Source organism: Suncus etruscus, chromosome 14, assembly GCF_024139225.1.
Source record: "Suncus etruscus isolate mSunEtr1 chromosome 14, mSunEtr1.pri.cur, whole genome shotgun sequence".
NCBI classification, from domain to species: Eukaryota; Metazoa; Chordata; class Mammalia; order Eulipotyphla; family Soricidae; genus Suncus; species Suncus etruscus.
Genome location: NC_064861.1, coordinates 51,341,034 through 51,359,609, shown reverse-complemented (window position 1 = coordinate 51,359,609; position 18,576 = coordinate 51,341,034). Strand labels below are relative to the sequence as shown.

At 49.7% G+C, this 18,576-nt stretch overlaps 1 protein-coding gene and 1 non-coding gene across 2 annotated transcripts in view; both read right to left on the bottom strand.

Annotated features, from left to right (window-relative positions):
• The window catches only part of NLRC5 (NLR family CARD domain containing 5), a 57,994-nt gene that overhangs the window by 13,080 nt on the left and 26,338 nt on the right, over nucleotides 1-18,576 (bottom strand). The window contains 11 exon segments of the mRNA XM_049787402.1: nucleotides 4,489-4,569; nucleotides 4,657-4,740; nucleotides 6,897-6,962; nucleotides 7,202-7,291; nucleotides 7,874-7,957; nucleotides 8,238-8,324; nucleotides 9,854-9,916; nucleotides 10,097-10,189; nucleotides 12,565-12,648; nucleotides 15,583-15,666; nucleotides 18,251-18,340. Coding sequence (XP_049643359.1) covers nucleotides 4,489-4,569; nucleotides 4,657-4,740; nucleotides 6,897-6,962; nucleotides 7,202-7,291; nucleotides 7,874-7,957; nucleotides 8,238-8,324; nucleotides 9,854-9,916; nucleotides 10,097-10,189; nucleotides 12,565-12,648; nucleotides 15,583-15,666; nucleotides 18,251-18,340 — 906 coding nt within the window.
• LOC126028972 (5S ribosomal RNA) lies at nucleotides 3,180-3,298 on the bottom strand. The gene has a single exon (XR_007502637.1). It is a non-coding gene; the product is annotated as a 5S ribosomal RNA (ribosomal RNA).

Sequence of the window (18,576 nt, the reverse complement as noted above, 5' to 3'; positions counted from 1 at the left end):
GGAATCATGTATGAACCAACCCAGGGTCAGTATGTATGAGAAATACAAAGCAAGGGTCTTTTTTAACCCCTGTACTATCTCTTTGGCCCAATCATGTTGCATGTTTTTTAATGCTCTTCTAGATTTTTTTTCTTTTTTCTTTTTTGGGGATCATACCTGGAAGCGCTCAGGGTTCCTCCTGGCTCTATACTCAGAAATCACTCCTGGCAGGCTCAGGGGACCATATGGGATGCCGGGATTCGAACCACCAACCTTTTGCGTGCAAGGCAAATGCCTTACCTCCGTGCTATCTCTCCGGCCCTTCTAGATTTTTCGATGGATACACATTGTATGATGTAAAATAAAAAGTATTGTTTTCAACTGTTAGGGGTGGAACACTTATCTTTGACATGTCCGCCTAAGATGTGTGGTATCTAGCTAGTAGTGGTTAGAGCACATGTTTGCATGCAGGAGACCCAGGTTTTATTCCCCAGCACAACTGGTCTCCCAGCATCTTTAGGAGAATGCCCTAAACTGTGCCATCACCAGGTATTAAAAATACCCCCCCCAAGGAAGGACCACGGTTCGATCCCTGGCATCCCATATGGTGCCCTCAAGCCAGGGGCAATTCCTGAGTGCTTAGCCAGGAGTAACCCCTGAGCATCAAACGGGTGTGGCTCAAAAACAAACAAACAAAAAAATACCCCCACAAGAGATATAAAATAAATTTATTTTGGACACACCCAGTAGTGATCATGCTTTATTACTGGATCTGCATTCAGGGATCCCTTCTGGTGGGCTCAGGGTACCATGAAACAAATCGGGGTCAGCCACGTGCAAGGCAAGTGCCCTACTTGCTGTACTATTGTTCCAGTAAATGTTATTTCTTTGTAAATTTTTTTTTTTGTTTTTGGGTCACACCCGGTAGCGCTCAGGGGTTACTCTGGCTCTACACTCAGAAATTTCTCCTGGCAAGCTCAGGGGACCACGTGGGATGCTGGGGTTCGAACCACCGTCCTTCTGCATACAAGGCAAATGCCTTACCTCCATGCTATCCCTCCGGCCCCATATTTCTTTGTAATTTTTTAAAAAAAAAACTCACATATAAGTTCAGATTTTTTTTGGGTGCCACACTTGTGGTTCAGTGCTCAGGGATAACTGCTGGGTATGCACTTAGCAATAACTCCTGGTAGGGTTTGAGGGACCATATGGGATGGCAGAGATCAAACTCAGGTCAGTTGCTTGTAAGGCAATTGCTCTACCCACTGTACTATTGTTCCAGCCCTTCCAACAAAAATGTTTTGTGTGATTCAAAAATTCTGGGCATATACCCCAAAAAACTAAAAGCAGAGACACAAAGAGTTATTTGTTCACCTGTTATTTGTTTAGCTGCCAAAGTGGAAGTCACACAGATAAGTGGATAAAGAAACTGTGTGGCTGGAGAGAGAATATAATAGGGATTGTGTTGGCTTGGCCTGTGGCCAACCGGGGTTCAATCCCGGTATTCTATATAGTTCTCCGAGCCTGCTAGGAGTGATCTCTGCGTGCAGAGCCAGATGTAAACCCTGAGTATCTCCAAGTATGGCCCCAAACAAACAAAGATAACAAACCCCCCCAAAAATGTGATATGGACTCAATGTTCCATAGCACTCCGCCTCAGGTTAGATGGAAACTCTACAATGGGCAGGTCACACAGATAAACCCTGAGAAGACATTGCTTTGTTATATGTTGTAAACTCATCCCAGATGAACAAACATGGGTGCTGGTGAGCAAGTACAACAGGGGGAATCAGCCTGACATGCTGGCTCAACCCCTAGAACCTTATAACTGTATAACTTATAACTATAAACATGACCCAAAACAACCCTTGAGCACTTCTGGGTATGGTCCCTAAAACAAAGATTGATATGTTGGCTTTTTTTTGTTTTGTTTTGTTTTGTTTTTGGTCACACCTGGTGGCACTCAGGGGTTACTCCTGGCTCTGTGCTCAGAAATTGCTCCTGGCAAGCACGGGGGACCATATGGGATGCCGGGATTCAAACCACCGTCTCTCCTGGTTCGGCTATGTGCAAGGCAAATGCCCTACAGCTGTGCTATCTCTCTGGCCCCCCTACCCCAAATGCTGTTTGATCCTGTGAGGTCTGGTGAGGAATCTGAGTCAAAGAGACAGAAAGCAGACCATGGGGCTGGAGTGAAAGTACTTCAGGAGGATACTTGCTTTGTATTCAGTCAACCCAAGTTCAATCCCCTGTACCTCATATGGGCCCTGAGACCTACCAGGAGTGACCTCTAAGCACCACTGGCTGTGGTCCCTCCCCCAAAACAAAACAAAACAAGTAGACCGAAGTTTACAGGGGCCATGGGGAATTTCATGGTGAAAGAGCTTCAGTTTTGCAAGAGGAAGAGAAATGCTGCATTTGCACAATAGCCCAGATGCAGGTGACACCAGTGACTAGGGCATGAAAACATGGTTCCAATGACACGTTTTACCATGAGTCTGTACTTCAGCATGATCTTTTTGTGGGGATGAGTGGGTGAGGATTATTTGGGGGAAAACCAACCAGCGTGAAGAGCTCAGTCCTGGCAGTGAGGTTCAGTTTTTGTAGACACACATAACTGAACTCACTGTGCCCTTTGTTGACTTGCAATTGGGAAAAGGCAGCGCTGGAAGAACAGGCCCAGGACCTCACTGGGAAACAACAGATAGAACCAGAAAGGGACCTGAGCTGAGGTAAAGCAGGCATGTGACCCAGGTCATTGGCATGAGAGGACATGGATTAAGAATCCCAAGTGCTGTCACTGCTTGTGCAAACCTTGAGCTGGACTGGATCCAACTCCTTTGTCTTGTTTGAAGACAAAGAAGAATTTCAGGCTGCTGTGTCTGTCAGTGACACAGGACATATAGGATGACTACTGGTCACAGGTTCCTGATTCAGCTACATGTGTCCAAAGAATTGGCTTATTATTATTATTATTTATTATTATTATTATTATTTTTTTTTGGTTTTTGGTTTTTGGGCCACACCCTGTGACGCTCAGGGGTTACTCCTGGCTATGCGCTCAGAAGTTGCTCCTGGCTTCTTGGGGGACCATATGGGACGCCGGGGGATCGAACCGTGGTCCGTCCTAGGCTAGCGCAGGCAAGGCAGGCACCTTACCTCCAGCGCCACCGCCCGGCCCCTATTATTATTATTTTTAAAGCCTACAGCACCTGGTATTCCCAGGCGGTCTTCCATCCAAGTACTAACCAGGCCCGACCCTGCTTAGCTTCCGAGATCAGACAAGATTGGGTGCGTTCAGGGTGGTATGGCCGTAGACCGAATGGGCTTATTAAAAATTTTTTTTCATGCCGGGGTCAGAGCAATAATACAATGGTATGGCATTTGCCTTACACGTGGTCAACCTTGGACAAATTCTGGTTCAATTCTCAGCATCCCATGTGATCCCCTAAGCCTTCTAGGAGTAATTTCTGAGTGCAGAGCCAAGAATAACCCCTGAGCACTGATGGATATGGAATAAAAACTAAAAAAAAAAAAATCCATGCTGAAATATTTAGGAGTGATGTTTTATAACAGTTAAACTAATTTCATTTTATTTATTTATTTAGTTTTTTTCTTGCTTATACCCAGTTGCACTCAGCAATCACTCTTAATGAGTTTGGGGTACCTTCTGGGTTTCTGAGGATCAAACCCGGGTTATGTATATACAAGGAATGCACTTTCTCTCTATTCCCAACTATAACTGATTTTAGGGTTGGTTTGTTTTGGGGTCACACCCAATGGTTCTCAGGGCTTAGTTCTGCCTCTGTGCTCAGAAATCACTCCTGGCAGGGCTTGGATTGACCATATGAGTGCCAGGGATCAAGCCTGAGTTGGTTAAATGCAAGACATGTACTCTACCTACTGTATTATTGCTCTGGCCCTATGACTGATTTTAAATTACATCAACAAAAAAATAATAATAATAAAAAAGAAAAGAAAGAAAAACAGAAAGAAAAGAAACCAAAGCAAATATGTAAAATTATGAATGTTTGTCAAAGTGATGAAAATGTGAATTTTTAGAGTTACTCTCTCTTCATTCTTATTAAAATAAAAAAAATTGGGCATAGTCAGCATGCTCTGGGGACTATGTGGTGCCAGCAATCATATTTAAGCATCCCACATGAAAGCATGTGCTCCAACCCTTTCAGCTCTCTCCCTGGCCCTTGCTCTACTTTTTGGCTTTTTTTCTCCTTTCTGAAGAGGATAAGTGAACATACAGACAAAATATGCAGTCTGGGATATCTGGGACCTCCGTGGGTCCTCTTCGGAGTTCTCTTTCCTCCTGAAATTCTTTAGCACAGAGGATGCAGTTCCCCCCTATGCTGGGGGATCTTGGAACAACAGACAAGATGACAAGGCAGCTCTGGGTCCAGGGGCCAGAGTTCTAGTTCTGAAGTGACTAGCACCATGACCCTAGGAGGGACCCTCTAGCATTCCAGAGCTCAAAGGGGAATTGGAGGCTGGTACCTGAGTCTCAGTGGTGTCTGTGGCTTCAACAGGTGCAGGAGCAAGGCCAGCTGCTCTGGACACAGGTTACAGTTAGTCAGCCTGGGGACAGAGGGGAGTGACCAAAGTGGACTGCAAGAAGCCCCACCCTTGCTGGGCCCAGAGACTAGGCCTGGTGACATGACTCACGTGATATCTATCAGCTGTAGGGCCTGCCTCAGGCTGGTGGCCAGTCTGGGCACATGCTCTGGTCTGAAGCTGCATTGGCTCAACCTGAGGGCAGAGGGTGAGGGCAGAGGCTGAGGCAGTGGGAGCTAGTGGCCACTTCTTCCTTGTCTCCCTTAGGTTGATGGGGGATCCCCTGTGAGTACAAAGGCCTGGACCAGGGCTGAGAGAAAGCCAAAGAGGTAACTCATGCCTTGGAGTTTCCTCTGAGACACCCCACTGACACTTTCACCTCCCACTCCTAGAATGTACCACACCAAGTTACAGTTAGCCTGACACAGGCCAGAACAGCTGCTTTTGGAAAACCCACCCAGCCCGTGACAAGTAAAGGCCCAATCAGAGGCTTCCCAGGGGTCTGCTGTCCAGGACATTGAGCTTTGTATACCTAGCAAACCCTCACAGGCAGGCTGAGGGGATACACAACACATGGAATGGGGATGGGGTCAATCTCAGGAAACACGTAACCCAGAGTTTCACCAGGCTGACATTTGAATAGTGCAGTCAAGGCATTGGGGGGGGGTTTCTCTCAGGAAAGTGGGGGACTTGGTCAGGCTAGTGTGGGACTTGGATGCTCTAACCAGGAGTTCAGGTCTCACTAAAGTGTGTCCACTTGAGTGGGAACCTGGTGTGAGAGGTACGTGACGTGTGTGTGGCTGTGTGTGTGTGTATGGTGAGTGACACACAATGTGCTAGGGTGTGGGTATTAATGTGTGTATGATAGATGAGCTATGGGTGTGTTATGTGGGGTAGATGTGTGGGGTTATATGTGTGGTAGGTACTCTGGTATTTGTGTGCTGTGGGTGAGTAGGGTGAATATTTCTGTGCATAATAGGGGCATATGTGGTGGGGAATGAGTAGGTCAGGGGTGGCCAACACGCGGCTCTCGAGCCGCATGCGGCTCCTGGCCAAAATAAATGCAGCTCTTTGCCTCTTATCATTCTTTTGTATACTGTGGCCCTTTGCCAAGTTTGGATTTTGTTCTGCTGCTTCTGAGGAGGGACCTCTGAGGAGAGATCTCCGAGCATGTAGTCCTGCCCCCAGGCTGCGTCCTCCCGTCTCCCATCCCTCGGAAACAACTGCACGGGCCAGCGAGTGGGGGACCCATGTGTCACATGTTGGGTCACATCTGGCTATTAGTTCTTAGTGTGGAGGATGCAGCACACCCTCACCATCCCTGCAGGACTTTTACCTTCACTCAAAATGGCAAAATGCAATATGTGTTTAATAGATTATTGTTAAAATGAGATGCTTTTTTGTGAGTGTTTGTCTTTTTTTGACAGGTCACTGTGTGGTATGGCTCTCTGACTCTCACAGTTTAAAATTTTGGCTCTTTGTGTCGAACTTGTTTGCCACCCTGGAATAGGTGGATAGTGTATGTATAGTGTGCATTACAATGTGTGTACATAGTGTGGTATGTAATGTGTGTGTTAATGTGGATGTGTATTAGAGGTAGTGTGTGTGTAAATGTGGGCATGTGGTCTTTGTGTTATTGGCAATGTATGTATGTGGGTATATGGTGTGTGTATAATGTGGATATCGGTGTGTGACTGAGGTAATATATATCTGAAGTGATATGATATAGGGTATGCTTTGTCATTTGTGTATGTATTTTGCCATGTATGTATACATGCACTGTGGGGTATGGGGAGGGATAGGTGGTGGGGAAACAGATGAAACTGAAGGATCTAGAATCTCTTCCAGGCTATGGAAAGCTGCTGGGTGCCTGGAGCAGTTGGGTGACCTAGTTGGCAATGCCTCCCAGAGCTGGGGTGGCTCTTCAGAGAAGCCTGACAAGGGGCAGTGGGTCAGTGTGTGCCATAATGGCAACTGGACAAAGATGTGTAGACAAACTGGGTCAAGTCAACACATGGTACTCAGGTAAGAACAAGGGCAGGCTAAGGCCACACCAGGGCAGAGTAAAATTAAGCCTCATCACCAGAGCATCGCAGGAAAGATGCATTTTTACCCTCACAAGAACCCTAAAGGGTTTGGCTATTGGTCTCACTGACACGGGGAGGCTGCCTTATCCAAGGCTAAGCAGCTAAGCACAGCACAGGGATGTTCAGTGCCTTAACTTTAAGTTAAGGCACAAGGTGATGAGAATGTCACGGGAAGGGGTGTGAATGCTACAGGATTATGTGAAACACAGTCCCAGGCAGGGCAGGGACTGCTTCCCTCTGCCCCAATCATCCACCAGAAGTTACCTCACTGTCTTCCCAGCCTCCTCTCTTGGGCTGAAGTGGATCTGGAATCTTTGCTCAGAGTCCATGCTGCAGAGAGATGGGCCAGGAAACTGAGAGGAGGGGAACGTGGGGCAGAGCAGAAGACTGAACCCGCAGAGAGGGAGGTAGAGGCTGCAGATGAAGGACTTACCCCCAGAGCCCCCACCCCAACTCATTTGGACAGATTCTGTCTTCCCTACCTCTAGCCTTGTTAGAGAATGGAGCTGAAGAGTCCAAGGGCAGAACTGAGTTCTACTCCCCAGTAGCCAACCTCCGACCCTTCTCACCTCACTGAGGCCTCCCGCACTCTCAGGCAGACAGGTAGCACATCCACCAGGTCCAGGGCAGCTTCTTGTGTGAATCTGTTACGGCTGAGACTGGAGGAGAACTGAGGTTCAGGAGGGAGGGGACACTGCAGTGGGGACCCTCTAGTTGTAACCTGGGAGGATGGTTCTCTAGGGCTTAGGAGGGAACTCCTAGGACTAGGGGCAGGACAGACACCAGGCCCTGCATTTGTGTCAGCTGTGCTGGAATGACCAGTAGGGCAGGGCACAAGACAGGCCAGCATCTAGGGTCACCAGCATTTAGGGGATGGGTGCAGATGACATTCGGAGACAATTGCTTCTCTGGGGCATCTCCAAATCTGTCTGCTCAGTTGGGCCAGAGGAACTCAGGGCAGGGAATGGGATAGCTGAAGGCCTGTAGTGCTTTGGGGGCCCCCCCTTCACTAAGGGGTTCCTCAAGCAGGGCACTTCTTTGGTGCCTGGCACAGTCTCTATCTCTTCCCCAGGCAGATGAAGAGGAGGATGTAAGCTAAATGGAGTGCTTTCAGGGAGGAAGAGCCTACTCCTGCCCCTGTAAGGCAGTCTGTGAGGTCAGCTCCAGTCTCTGGGCTTCTTTAGGTTGCCTTGCTCTGGACCCCGAAGAATAAGACTGGCAGCTGCTCTCCTGTCACTTACTCCAGTGAACCTGAAAGTGGCAGCTGGGGCAGGTACTCCAGGAGGGTTCTGAGCCCACCGTCCCCTAGCTGGTTTGCAGAGAGGCTGTAAGAAGTGAGAAAGGGGCTCAGGCATGACCCCTAAGCCCCAGGCTGTTCCCAGTCTTGCATGAGCATTCTCCCCTCCACTGCCACCCCCTCCATTCAGGATACACCAGTGCTAACACCAGGAGGACTACTGCAGCCACCAGCACCTCCTGTCACTGCTTAGTACATTGTCAAACACACAGACACAGGTGCATGCTCATGTACACATATGCATACATGCTTGTTTGTGCACACACATGCATGCATAAGTATACACTTCCCTGCTCCTGTCCACTTACTCCAGCTGCCTGAGGTCCTCACAATTGCTCAGCAACCTGCACAGCTTTTCCACATGCTCCTGGCTGAGGCCACAGTCTGTGAACCGCCTAGACAGCAAGGTGGGCAGGGAAGGGATGATGAGTCTCCACACTCACCCAGCCATGGCCCATCCCACTGTGTCTCCACTAAGCTGGAACCACCTGGTAGTACCCAATCCCCTCTCCCCCATCTCTTCCTCCTCTGGTAGGAGGGGATAGAACCATCTAGCAGGCACATGCTCCAAGTACTCTCCTCCATGAGTCACATGAAGGTCTCTTTGAGAAGCTCATGAGAAGACTGCTAGAACCTGGCCCAGACTGAAGTCGAAACTCCAAGGGTCTAACTCAGGGGTCTCAAACTCGTGGCCTGCAGGCCATTTGCGGCCCTCCGTACAACATTTTGTGGTCCTCGGCTGACCTTCAAATATCGCAGTATTTGCAATTATTCGCTTACCGAATAATCGCAATAAAAATCGCATTACTTAGAAAAAAATCGCATTGAACATTCGCATACCCCGAGCAGTTCCGTTCGGGGTATGCAAATGTTTAATGCGACTTTTTGTGATTTTTTTCTTACTAATGCAATTTTTATTGGGAATATTCGGTAAGCAAAATCCTTATGCAGCCCTGCCTCAACCCGACTTTGCCTCCTGCGGCCCCCAGGTAAATTGAGTTTGAGACCCCTGGTCTAACTCTTCACGGGACTGACACAAATTCAGGCTAGAGGAGTGTGGCACTGGGCAGGCACAGGGAGTGGACAGGGAAGGGAAAAGGGGAGGGTGCCCTAGCTGAGGACTGTTGCTGATGGCACCTAGTCAGCCTAGGAAAGGCCTGGACAGAGAAGGACAGCTAGCAGTGGCTAATGAACCAGGGAGCACTGAACATCATGCAGGCTCTGATGGTTGCTGCTCTGTCTTGTTTCAAGCCACACTGGCAGAGATGGATAGTTGCAGCAGAATTATGGTTCAGGGGGTACAACCCCAAATATATACAACTAGGCATTTATAGAAAAAGCTTGTGGGTCTCTGGGCTGGAAAGATGCTGCGCTGTTTGGGTCCCAGATGCACCTTTAGTGCTGGGGGAACAGGCTGGGAGGCTAAGAGAAGATGCTAGAATGGGTATTTGCAGATGTGCAAAAAAACAAAACAAAACAAAACAAAAACAATAAGCTCTTGAAGCTCCCTTGATCCAGTTCATGAGTGGGAACAGCAAGTGGTCCCTGGAAAACCCTGAAATACCCCCAAAGGACCCCCAAGCCTGCCTGTCTTCCACCTCTCCTACTGCGGCAGAGACAGGCCCAGACCCAGCAGCAGCACAGACCTGCAGGTCTGAGGACCCCTATGCTTATACCACCCAGGGAATCCTGCAAAAGTCCTGCCAGGGCTCTCTCTTCACAACTGTGGGAATGGAGGAGGGTGCCAGGGTAGAGCTGGAATAAAAAGGCACAGGCTGGGCAGACACCAAGCTAGGCCAAGCCTTCTCCCATTCATGCTGCAGGAAATGAGAAAATGTTCTCCATATGACCTCTGCTTGCGTTGCCCTGGAGTCAGGACCACCCCAGTTCCCACAGGCTGTCAGCGAGTCTTTGAGGGACTTACCCATAGCTCCCGCCTTCCTGCTCCTCACTGGACCGGAAGTGCAAAGTCAAGTGCTGCAGGGACCTAGAGCAACAACAGGGCGTCAGCCACCCAGACCAGGTCTCAGGGGGATACTGGGGATATAAACCTTCCTCCAGAAGCCAGTCCAGCCTTCATCTTGCCTTACATCCTCCTCCTGCCCCTCAGGCCCACCAGGCACGATCTCTAAGACTAGACCAATGGTGGGGAACAAAGGATGCTCACCTTAGATCCACCTTCTGGACTCGTGGGCATTGGCTGAAGAAGCTGGCCAGCAGGAAGAGGCTCTGTGGCAATAGTCTCTCTTCCTGGCTCAGTCTGCAAAAGAGGGCCAGGATCTCACATGAGACAGGGACAGAAACAGAGACAGAGACAGAAAGATAAAGGACTAGGGCAGGCTGGAGAAGTAGGAGCCAAAGGCCAGTAGAGTTGGGTAGGACAACAAAGGCACCCAGGAAGAAGCAGGGGCTCAGGTGACAACATTCCTGGGAGGATCAGGAGCCCCTGAAGTTCAAGTCTCAGTTGTGTGTCCTTGGACAAGTCACTGAACCTCTTTCAACCTCACTCTGTTTCCACAGGAACAAGGTTCATGACTATAAGCTTTCCACTCAGGGCGCTCTGAGGGCTTATCCCATGCAATCAATGCCCACTGACACTATAGGCAAGTCTTTTTTTTTTGGTTGGGGTTTTGGGTCACACCCGGCAGTGCTCAGGGGCTCTGCGCTCAGAAATTGCTCCTGGCAGGCACAAGGGACCATATGGGGTGTCAGGATTTGAACCACCATCTGTCCTGTATTGGCTTCGTGCAAGGCAAATGCCCTACCGCTGTGCTATCTCTCTGACTCCTCTAGGCAAGTTCTTGCTGCTGAGGTATGGGGGTGATTTAGGGCAGCAGCAGCCTCAACTCAGCACTGAGACTCAGGAATGCTAGAGAATGCCCTGTGCATTCTCAGCAATGCCACAGACCTTGGCACACCAAAGCTGCTGCTTTGGATGCTTGAGAGATGGGGGACTGTGCCCAGAGATCATTCTGGAGGACCATATTCAGTGTCAGGATCCAACTGGGCTGAGCCATATGCAGGGCCTGAGCCGCACCCTGGGCTGGGGTGGAGAATATTCTTTTTTTTTTTTTTTGGTTTTTCAGGCCACACCCATTTGATGCTCATGGGTTATTCCTGGCTACGCGCTCAGAAATTGCCCCTGGCTTGGGGGGGACCATATGGGATGCCGGGGGATTGAACCGTGGTCCTTTCCTTGGCTAGTGCTTGCAAGGCAGACATCTTACCTCTAGCGCCACCTTGCCCCATGGGGAATATTCTTATCAGATGTGGAAGCTGAGGTCCAGGGCTTGCAGCTGCCTGGTCACTGCTCCATCTCCCCGACCCTGGATGTTTGTATTATCTCCCTTGCCTGTCTCTATGCTGAGGCATTCTAGCTGCTCAAATTCTTAGCATCATCATAATTATTGTTGTCATGGTTAGAGTCAGGGGCCAGACCTGGAGGTGCTCAGGGATACTCCTAGTTTGGTGCTCAGGGTCGCTTCTGTGATGCTCAGGAGAGTGTGGGGTGTCAGAGCATATAAAGGCTCTGCTCAGCCTCTGTACCACCTCCTGGCCCTGCCATTCACATGGACCTGCAGCTCCTCACCCACCACCTCTGGCAGGGAGTACTGTGTGCCTCGGTGCCTAGAGAGTCACCACAGTGCTCACTCTGGGATGTCTCCTCTCCCTGTCCCAGACAGGACTCAGGGCCAGATGAGATCCCAGAGATATGGGACTCAAGGCACCCCAGATCCTTAGCACGGGGCTTCTGTGGCTGTTATTAATGATAATTTCATTTCTTGTATTTTTCCATCTCAGCCACAGCTGTTTCCCCCCACCCCCTGCTAGAGGAATATTTAAAGTAAATCCTTTTTGAATTCTAGCTGGTCTGAGCTGAATTTAGAAAACAGCTTTAAATACTTGGAGGGTGCTGCAGAAGTTCTCCATCCCCAGATGGGGGTGACCTTTAAAGTGGATGTGACTCGTCTTCCATCTTCCGGCTATCTCTGGACGGTCCCTCTCCAGAAGGGGTGACCTTCCCAGGAAGGGAGGAGTGAAGCCTCCTATTCTGCAGTGGTTTTTGAGCCCTGGGTCTTGGACCCATTCGATGTGTATGCTAGGTGCTGGGGGTGCAGGGGGTTGATGGAGGTAAGGTGGGGGCAGGGGTTCTACAGAAATCTCTGGCAGATTTACAAAAAGAACTAATAACTCCTATTTAACAAACACTGGATTAAAAACAAAAAACACTGGATTCTATAGTTGCACCTAAAATCCTGAACACAAAATATTCTTTGGGGAGGAGAGTAGTCCCGGGACTCCTGCAAATGAGCTGCTGCTCCAGCCCTCTGAGCAGTCTCTACCCCTAATGTTCTGATGCTTTTCACTTCTGTCTACTTTCACCTGGCCCAGGTTTGGGCACAAAGAGTGACAACCACTGCCTGATTTCCAGCCCTGGGGTGGGGAAATATTCATCCCCTCTGTCAGATGTGCAAACTGAGGCTGGGAGGGACTCTAACTGCCCCTGTGAAGAAGTTGGAAGCCACGGCACTCTTGGGTGGAGGGAGGGCAGAGGAAACAGAAGAGGACAGAGTCAGGCAGAGGGGATGGGGGTGGGGGACAGAGAGGGCAGAAGGGATTGAGGAGGGTGTTTACCGCAGCAGGCAGAGCTGGGGCAGCCTGGGCAGGCAGTGCAGCAGCTTCTCCAGGCTCTGGGTGCTCAGGCTGCTGCAGGAGAATCTGTGAAGGAGTCTCAGTATGAGTGTGGATGGTCAGACATCGGAGCAGCCAGAGGCTTCCGGAGCTGGGCCTACACTGGGACCACCTGCCCCAAAACAGGACCCTTGCGGTGTCCTTGAGGCTGGAGGATACTGGAAGGCATATTCCCAGGAAGTGCTGGAATAAGCCTAGTGCAAGTGTTTCTCTGCTGCAGTATGCATGGACACTCCCTCTGTCTGGTGTGTTTCCTGTTTCCTGGCAGGGGTAGTGGGATCCTGAGAATAGTTGGAGGGGCAGTCAGAGTCAGGGCTTCTCATTACCTTGGCCTGGGGTCTCAGGTTCTGGGAGCAGGACATGTGCGAATGCCTCCCCAATGCTTTCCTACCACCTTCCAAATGCACAAGCTGTGTTGGGTCACTGGGATTTTTTTTTAACTTTCTTTTGTTGTTTTTTGTTTTGGGACCACACCAGGCAATGCTCAGAAATCACTACTGGCAAGGCTTGGGGAACTATATGGGTTGCTGGGAATTGAACCTTAGATGGCTGTGTGAAAGGCAAGTGTCCTGCTCGCTGTCCTAGCACTCCAGCCCCTCTCTGTTTCTCCTGAACGTTACAACACTGCACAAGGAATACCAAAAATGCACATAAGCAAAGGGGGCAGCAATGGTGGGATTGAGATGGAAGGCAAAGTCTAAATCTGGAAATGATTCTGTGGGGATTGTTCTTATTTTTTTATTTTATTTTATTTTATTTTGGTTTTTGGGTCACGCCTGGCAGTGCTCAGGGGCCACTCCTGGCTCTATGCTCAGAAATAGCCCCCCGCAAGCTCGGGGGACCAGATGGGATGCCGGGATTCGAACCACCTTGCATGCAAGGCAAATGCCTTACCTCCATGCTATCTCTCTGGCCCTTGTTCTTATCTTTTACAGTGGTTTGTTTTGGGACCATGCTTGGTGGTGCTCAGGGTCTATCTCTGGCTCTGTGCTCTGGGGTCACTCCCAGCAGTGCGCAGGAGAGCATGTGATGGCAGGGACTTCTGGAACCCAGGACTCCTGGATGCAAAGCATGTGCCCTGCTCACTGGGCTATCTCTCAGACCCCAAGAGTACTTCTCTCTTAGTGATGCAGACTGAAAGAGCTTCCATTGCTGAATGATAAGGCATCTAGGAAATGTTTCCAAATAATAGGTAGGTGCATGTCAGGTTTCTGTTGCAAGACAAAGACTGATTGCAGAAATTTTACCACTAAGATCAAACAGTTGTGACAAATAGTGACAACCATCCCTCAGTGTCCCCCATGTGCTGGGCTTTGGAGAAAGCAGGAGAATGGACACCCAAGTGATCAGAATGGGCAGACAGCTTGTTGGCAGTTTCAAGGGCATCTGGGATGGGGGTCAGAGTAAATAAAGAGCAGTCAATAGGAAGCACAAAGGTGACCATGATGTGGGATTGCCATGCATGGTCTGTGTGGTGGCTGTGGACACAGATGCAGGACAAATACATGTGACATGCGGGTGGACAAGAAAGCTGGAGGCTGGGTGACCTGCGAATATGATAAGTAGAAGGAGGTTTTGGGTGACAGCTGGTGGTGTCTGGGGCTTACTTCCAGCTCTGTGCTCAAGGGTCACTTCAGGTGATGATGCTCAGGGGACCGTGTGGTACTGGGAATAGAATTGATATTGGCCACATGGAAGGCAGGTGTCTTAACCACTGTACTATCTCTCCCCTCTTTTTTTCCATTTTTTTTTTATAATGCTGGACCATTCTTGGGAGTACTCAGGGGTTACTCCCTGCTGTATGCCTGAGGTTCACTCCTGGTAGTGCTCAAAGGATCATGCAGTGCTGGTGATCAAATCTAGCCTCCCACATGCAAAATACTCCATTCCTTCCACTGAGCTTCATCATCCTGAAGGAAACTTGTAAAAAAACGATGACACTAATCTGTCCTCAGGCCCTTGGATTGTTTCCAAATTCCAGCTATTGTGAATGTGCTACAATGAACATAGGAGTGCAGAGGCCTTTTCTGCACTGTGTTTTTGGGCCCCTAGGGTATATTCTGAGGAATGATATTGCTCGGTCATACACAAACTCAATTTCTAATTTCATAAGGAATTTCCATATTGTTTTCCAAAATGTTTGGACTAGTGGACACTCCCACCAGAGTGAATGAGAGTCCCTTTTTCCCCACATCTGTGCCAGCCTGATTGCTCTTGAGGTTTTTGTTGGTTTGTTTTTTATTTTTAGTATTTGGGTCACACCCAGCAGCGCTCAGGGGTTACTCCTGGCTCTACGCTCAGAAATCACTCCTGGCAGGTTCAGGGGACCATATGGGATGCCAGGATTCGAACTACAATCCTTCTGCATGCAAGGCAAATGTCCTACATCCATGCTATCTCTCCAGCCCCAAGGGTTTTGTGTGTGTGTGTGTGTGTGTGTGTGTGTGTGTGTGTGTGTGTGATGTGTATTAGTCTCTGTGGTATGAGATGATACCTCACTGTTGTTATGATTTGCATCTCCTTGTATCTGATGATGGCTCAATTACAATTTATTAAAATTTTCTAAACAAAAAAATAAGTGAACAACAACAGCAGGAGCAAAAGGGCAACAGATGTGGCAGGACAGAGCTGGGATCTGAGAGGCCAAGATGGACTCCTTGTTTCAAGTTCAGCCTCTGACAACAGAACAGCTGCTCTGGAAGAGCCAGTTGCCCAGAATGGGGGGCCCCAAAGAAGGACCCTCAGGAGAAGCCACAAGTTTCGTGGACGAGGTGTCCCTTAGGCTGGTGTTGTTTCTCAGTGAGAGGTGTGAAATGCCTGAGGGGGGGTGTCCAGAACTAGATCCTATAGGGATTCCCCAAGTTGGGGCGGTGACTGGGGGTCAGGGGGGCAAGGCCAGGAAGGCTCTAACCATTATTCTTCCTGGGCACTGGTCAGGTGCTCCCGCTGCCCATCTCTTACCTGAGTTCCAGGGGCCCTGGACATGATTTCAGCGAGTCACAAAGGTGGCGCAGGCTCCAGGGCTCCAGCTGACATTCCCCAAGGCTGAAAATGAGTCCAGATAAGGACTATCAGAGAGCATTCCCCTTACCCCTGCCCCACTCCCTCTCTTTTCATCAGACACAAGTTTAGCTCCATCTCTTCCATGAACCCCCAATTCCTTCCTGCAGGCTCCTGTGATCTCTCCCCTCCTGACTCCATCATCCTCTGACTCCTCTGCCCCCATCATCTTCTCTGCAAGTGACTCATCCCTGCAGAAAGCAAACCTGACACCCTTTCTGTTGTAGAGCTGCCATGGTTCACAGGCTAAGGGGGAACCTGTCTGCCCTGCCCTGGCCTCTTTCTTCCTCCCACAATGGACCGTGCCTTGATTTCACACCCTTTACATACAAGCCTCTGCCTGGATGCTCTTCCCCAGCTCCTGGCACACCCTGCTCTGGCCTTAGCACATCAAGGGGTGTCAAGGTCTCAGAACACAGCTGAGATCCAGAGCACCAGTTCTCTCTGTAGTGTCCCTCCTCTCCAGTCCCCCGATTCTCTCCCCTTCTCTCTAGTCATCTGGTTCTGTGAGTTCCTGATCCCCAGCCTTATTCCTCCAGGCTCGCCTTTCTCCCACAATGGTTGCCCCAAATAAGCCAGGGATGAGACAGTACCAGAAGCTCCTAGAGGTGCAGGATCTGAGTCCCAAGACTTGGGTGCCCACGGGAAGCACTGGCCAAGATCCAGGAGCTACCACCAGGTCCCTGCAGGAAGGGGAACCATTTGCTATCAGCTCAAATCACACACTTTGGGAAATCAGACTGTGAAGTCAGGGCAGGAAGGAGCTCTAGTGGCTTAAATTTCCAGGTCCCAGAACAGTCCTTTGCTTACAGGCAGGGAAACTGAGGCTAGGGGGAGGGGAGTAGTAGAGAGAGGCTCAGGACACACCTGGGTGGTCGGGGAGTGAGGAACCAGCTCCTCCTCTCTGCCCCACCTGCTCCTTATGATTTGACCCTTGATTCTTGAGGCTTAAGAAAACAGAGTCCTTAGGTATGAAGATCTGAGCCAGAAGCAAAGTTTGTGTCTTCTGCTGGCTCTTGACTGTGCTCTTCAGACAGTGGAGCACCATCCTGACAAGTGGGATGCATCAGGCTTCCCTCTGTGTATCCCACCCCAGGCCACATGGCCACTCTTAGGGGAGGAAAAGGGCCACCAAGAACTAACTTCTGTCTATTGCTGCAGAGCTAGGAACTTTCCAGAAGGCCAATGTCCTCAGCTTCTCTACTGTGGCAGTAGGAGGGTGAAGGCAGCAACTGAAGAGCCTCCCAGGGCCCCCAAGTCCACTACTCCCCTTAAGCCTCCCACTCTGCAGCACCCTTTCACATCACCAGAAGGGCAGCTCTAAGGCCAGTAACCTGAGGGCTAATGGGGTCAGTAAAGAACCCAAGGCAGGGATCTCTGCAGAAAACTAGAACCCTCCAGGACCCTCCGTCCTCACCTGTCTCTTCTGTCCCCTCTTAGGCTGATATGCTGGCTCTCGAGGCTGGGGGCAGAGAGAAGGACAATGCTGAGAAGGCAAAACAACTGCCTACCTTCTGACACATCTGCCAGTGGGGGCCTACTGTCATCATACTCAGAAAACATGACAGTGAATGAACAAGGCAGAACCAGAAGACACAGCAGAGAATGAATGAAGCAGAACCAGTGGACATGACAGTGAAGGAATGAGGTAAAGCAGCAGACATGACAGTGAATGTATGAAACAGAACCCACAGACATGGCAGTGAATGAATGAAACAGAACCCACAGACATGGCAGTGAATGAATGAAACAGAAACAGAGACAGGGAATGAAGGCAGCATACCCATGGCTGTTAAGACACTGACAAAGCATGCTACAGATACAATCTGTGATTCACACAAGAAGCCTGGGGTCCAGGAAGAATTCTTGCCCCTGTTTCAGACAACAGCAGGGTAAGTGACTTAGGGAACGATTTACAGAAGGTACATGGGAATCTGGATCTAAAGCTGGTATGTCTGCTAGAGCTCCAGCCATTCTTGGGGAGCCCTCGAAAGACCAACTGGTGTCATCTGAGCCCAGGGTGGTGTCTTTCATGCCCAGCTGTGCAGCTCATGCTGGTCCCTCTGCACTTGATCTGCTCTGACCCTCTCCCTCTCCCATCTGCACACACCAATCAGGACCCATCAGGGTGGGTCTCTGAGAACCCCATGGCCTCCCAAGACGATCCAAGTTTTCTTAAGTCTCTGAATACATGGAAATGGAGAGATAGCTAGAAGGGCTAGAGTACATGCTAGGCATGCAGGACCCCAATTCCATCTAGGAATTGCTTCCAGGAGGGGTTCCTGAGCACTGCCAAGTGTGGACCATAACCAAATTGATTCTCTGAGAATAATGCAGAGAGCAAGGGAGCATTGATTGTGTCACAGAGTGAATCTGGTAATGTGAGTGTCCCTGCTATATCCATTCATTCCTTCATTTGATGGTTCTTTTTAGTTTATTCATTCTCTCTGCAGACACTTATGCCATTCTCATTGAACCCTACATTTCTGGTACTGAGGCAGCCTCACAGTGAAGGTGACAGAGAAGGGACCCAGGGGCTGATGGCTTGTGAGGCTAGGGGCACACTCACCGGATGTCCAGGAGGACAGGCCACTGCAGAATAGAGAAACACTGAGCCAATAAAAACACAGCTTTCAGTGACATGCCGTTCCTGCTGAGACTGAGAAAATGGGTGATGTGGGCATTCCCAGAACTTCAGACCACCCACATCTGGTCAGGGTGTAGCCATCCCTGATGTCAGATGCTGGAACCCCCATATGGAGAGGAAATGCCATTCTGACTGTCCATTGTACAGATGGGAAAACTGAAGACCAGACAAGGCAAGGTCTTGCCCTTTTCATAATGTATGACAGTGATAGATAGACCTGAGACAAGAGCCTACTGGTTCCCTCTGTC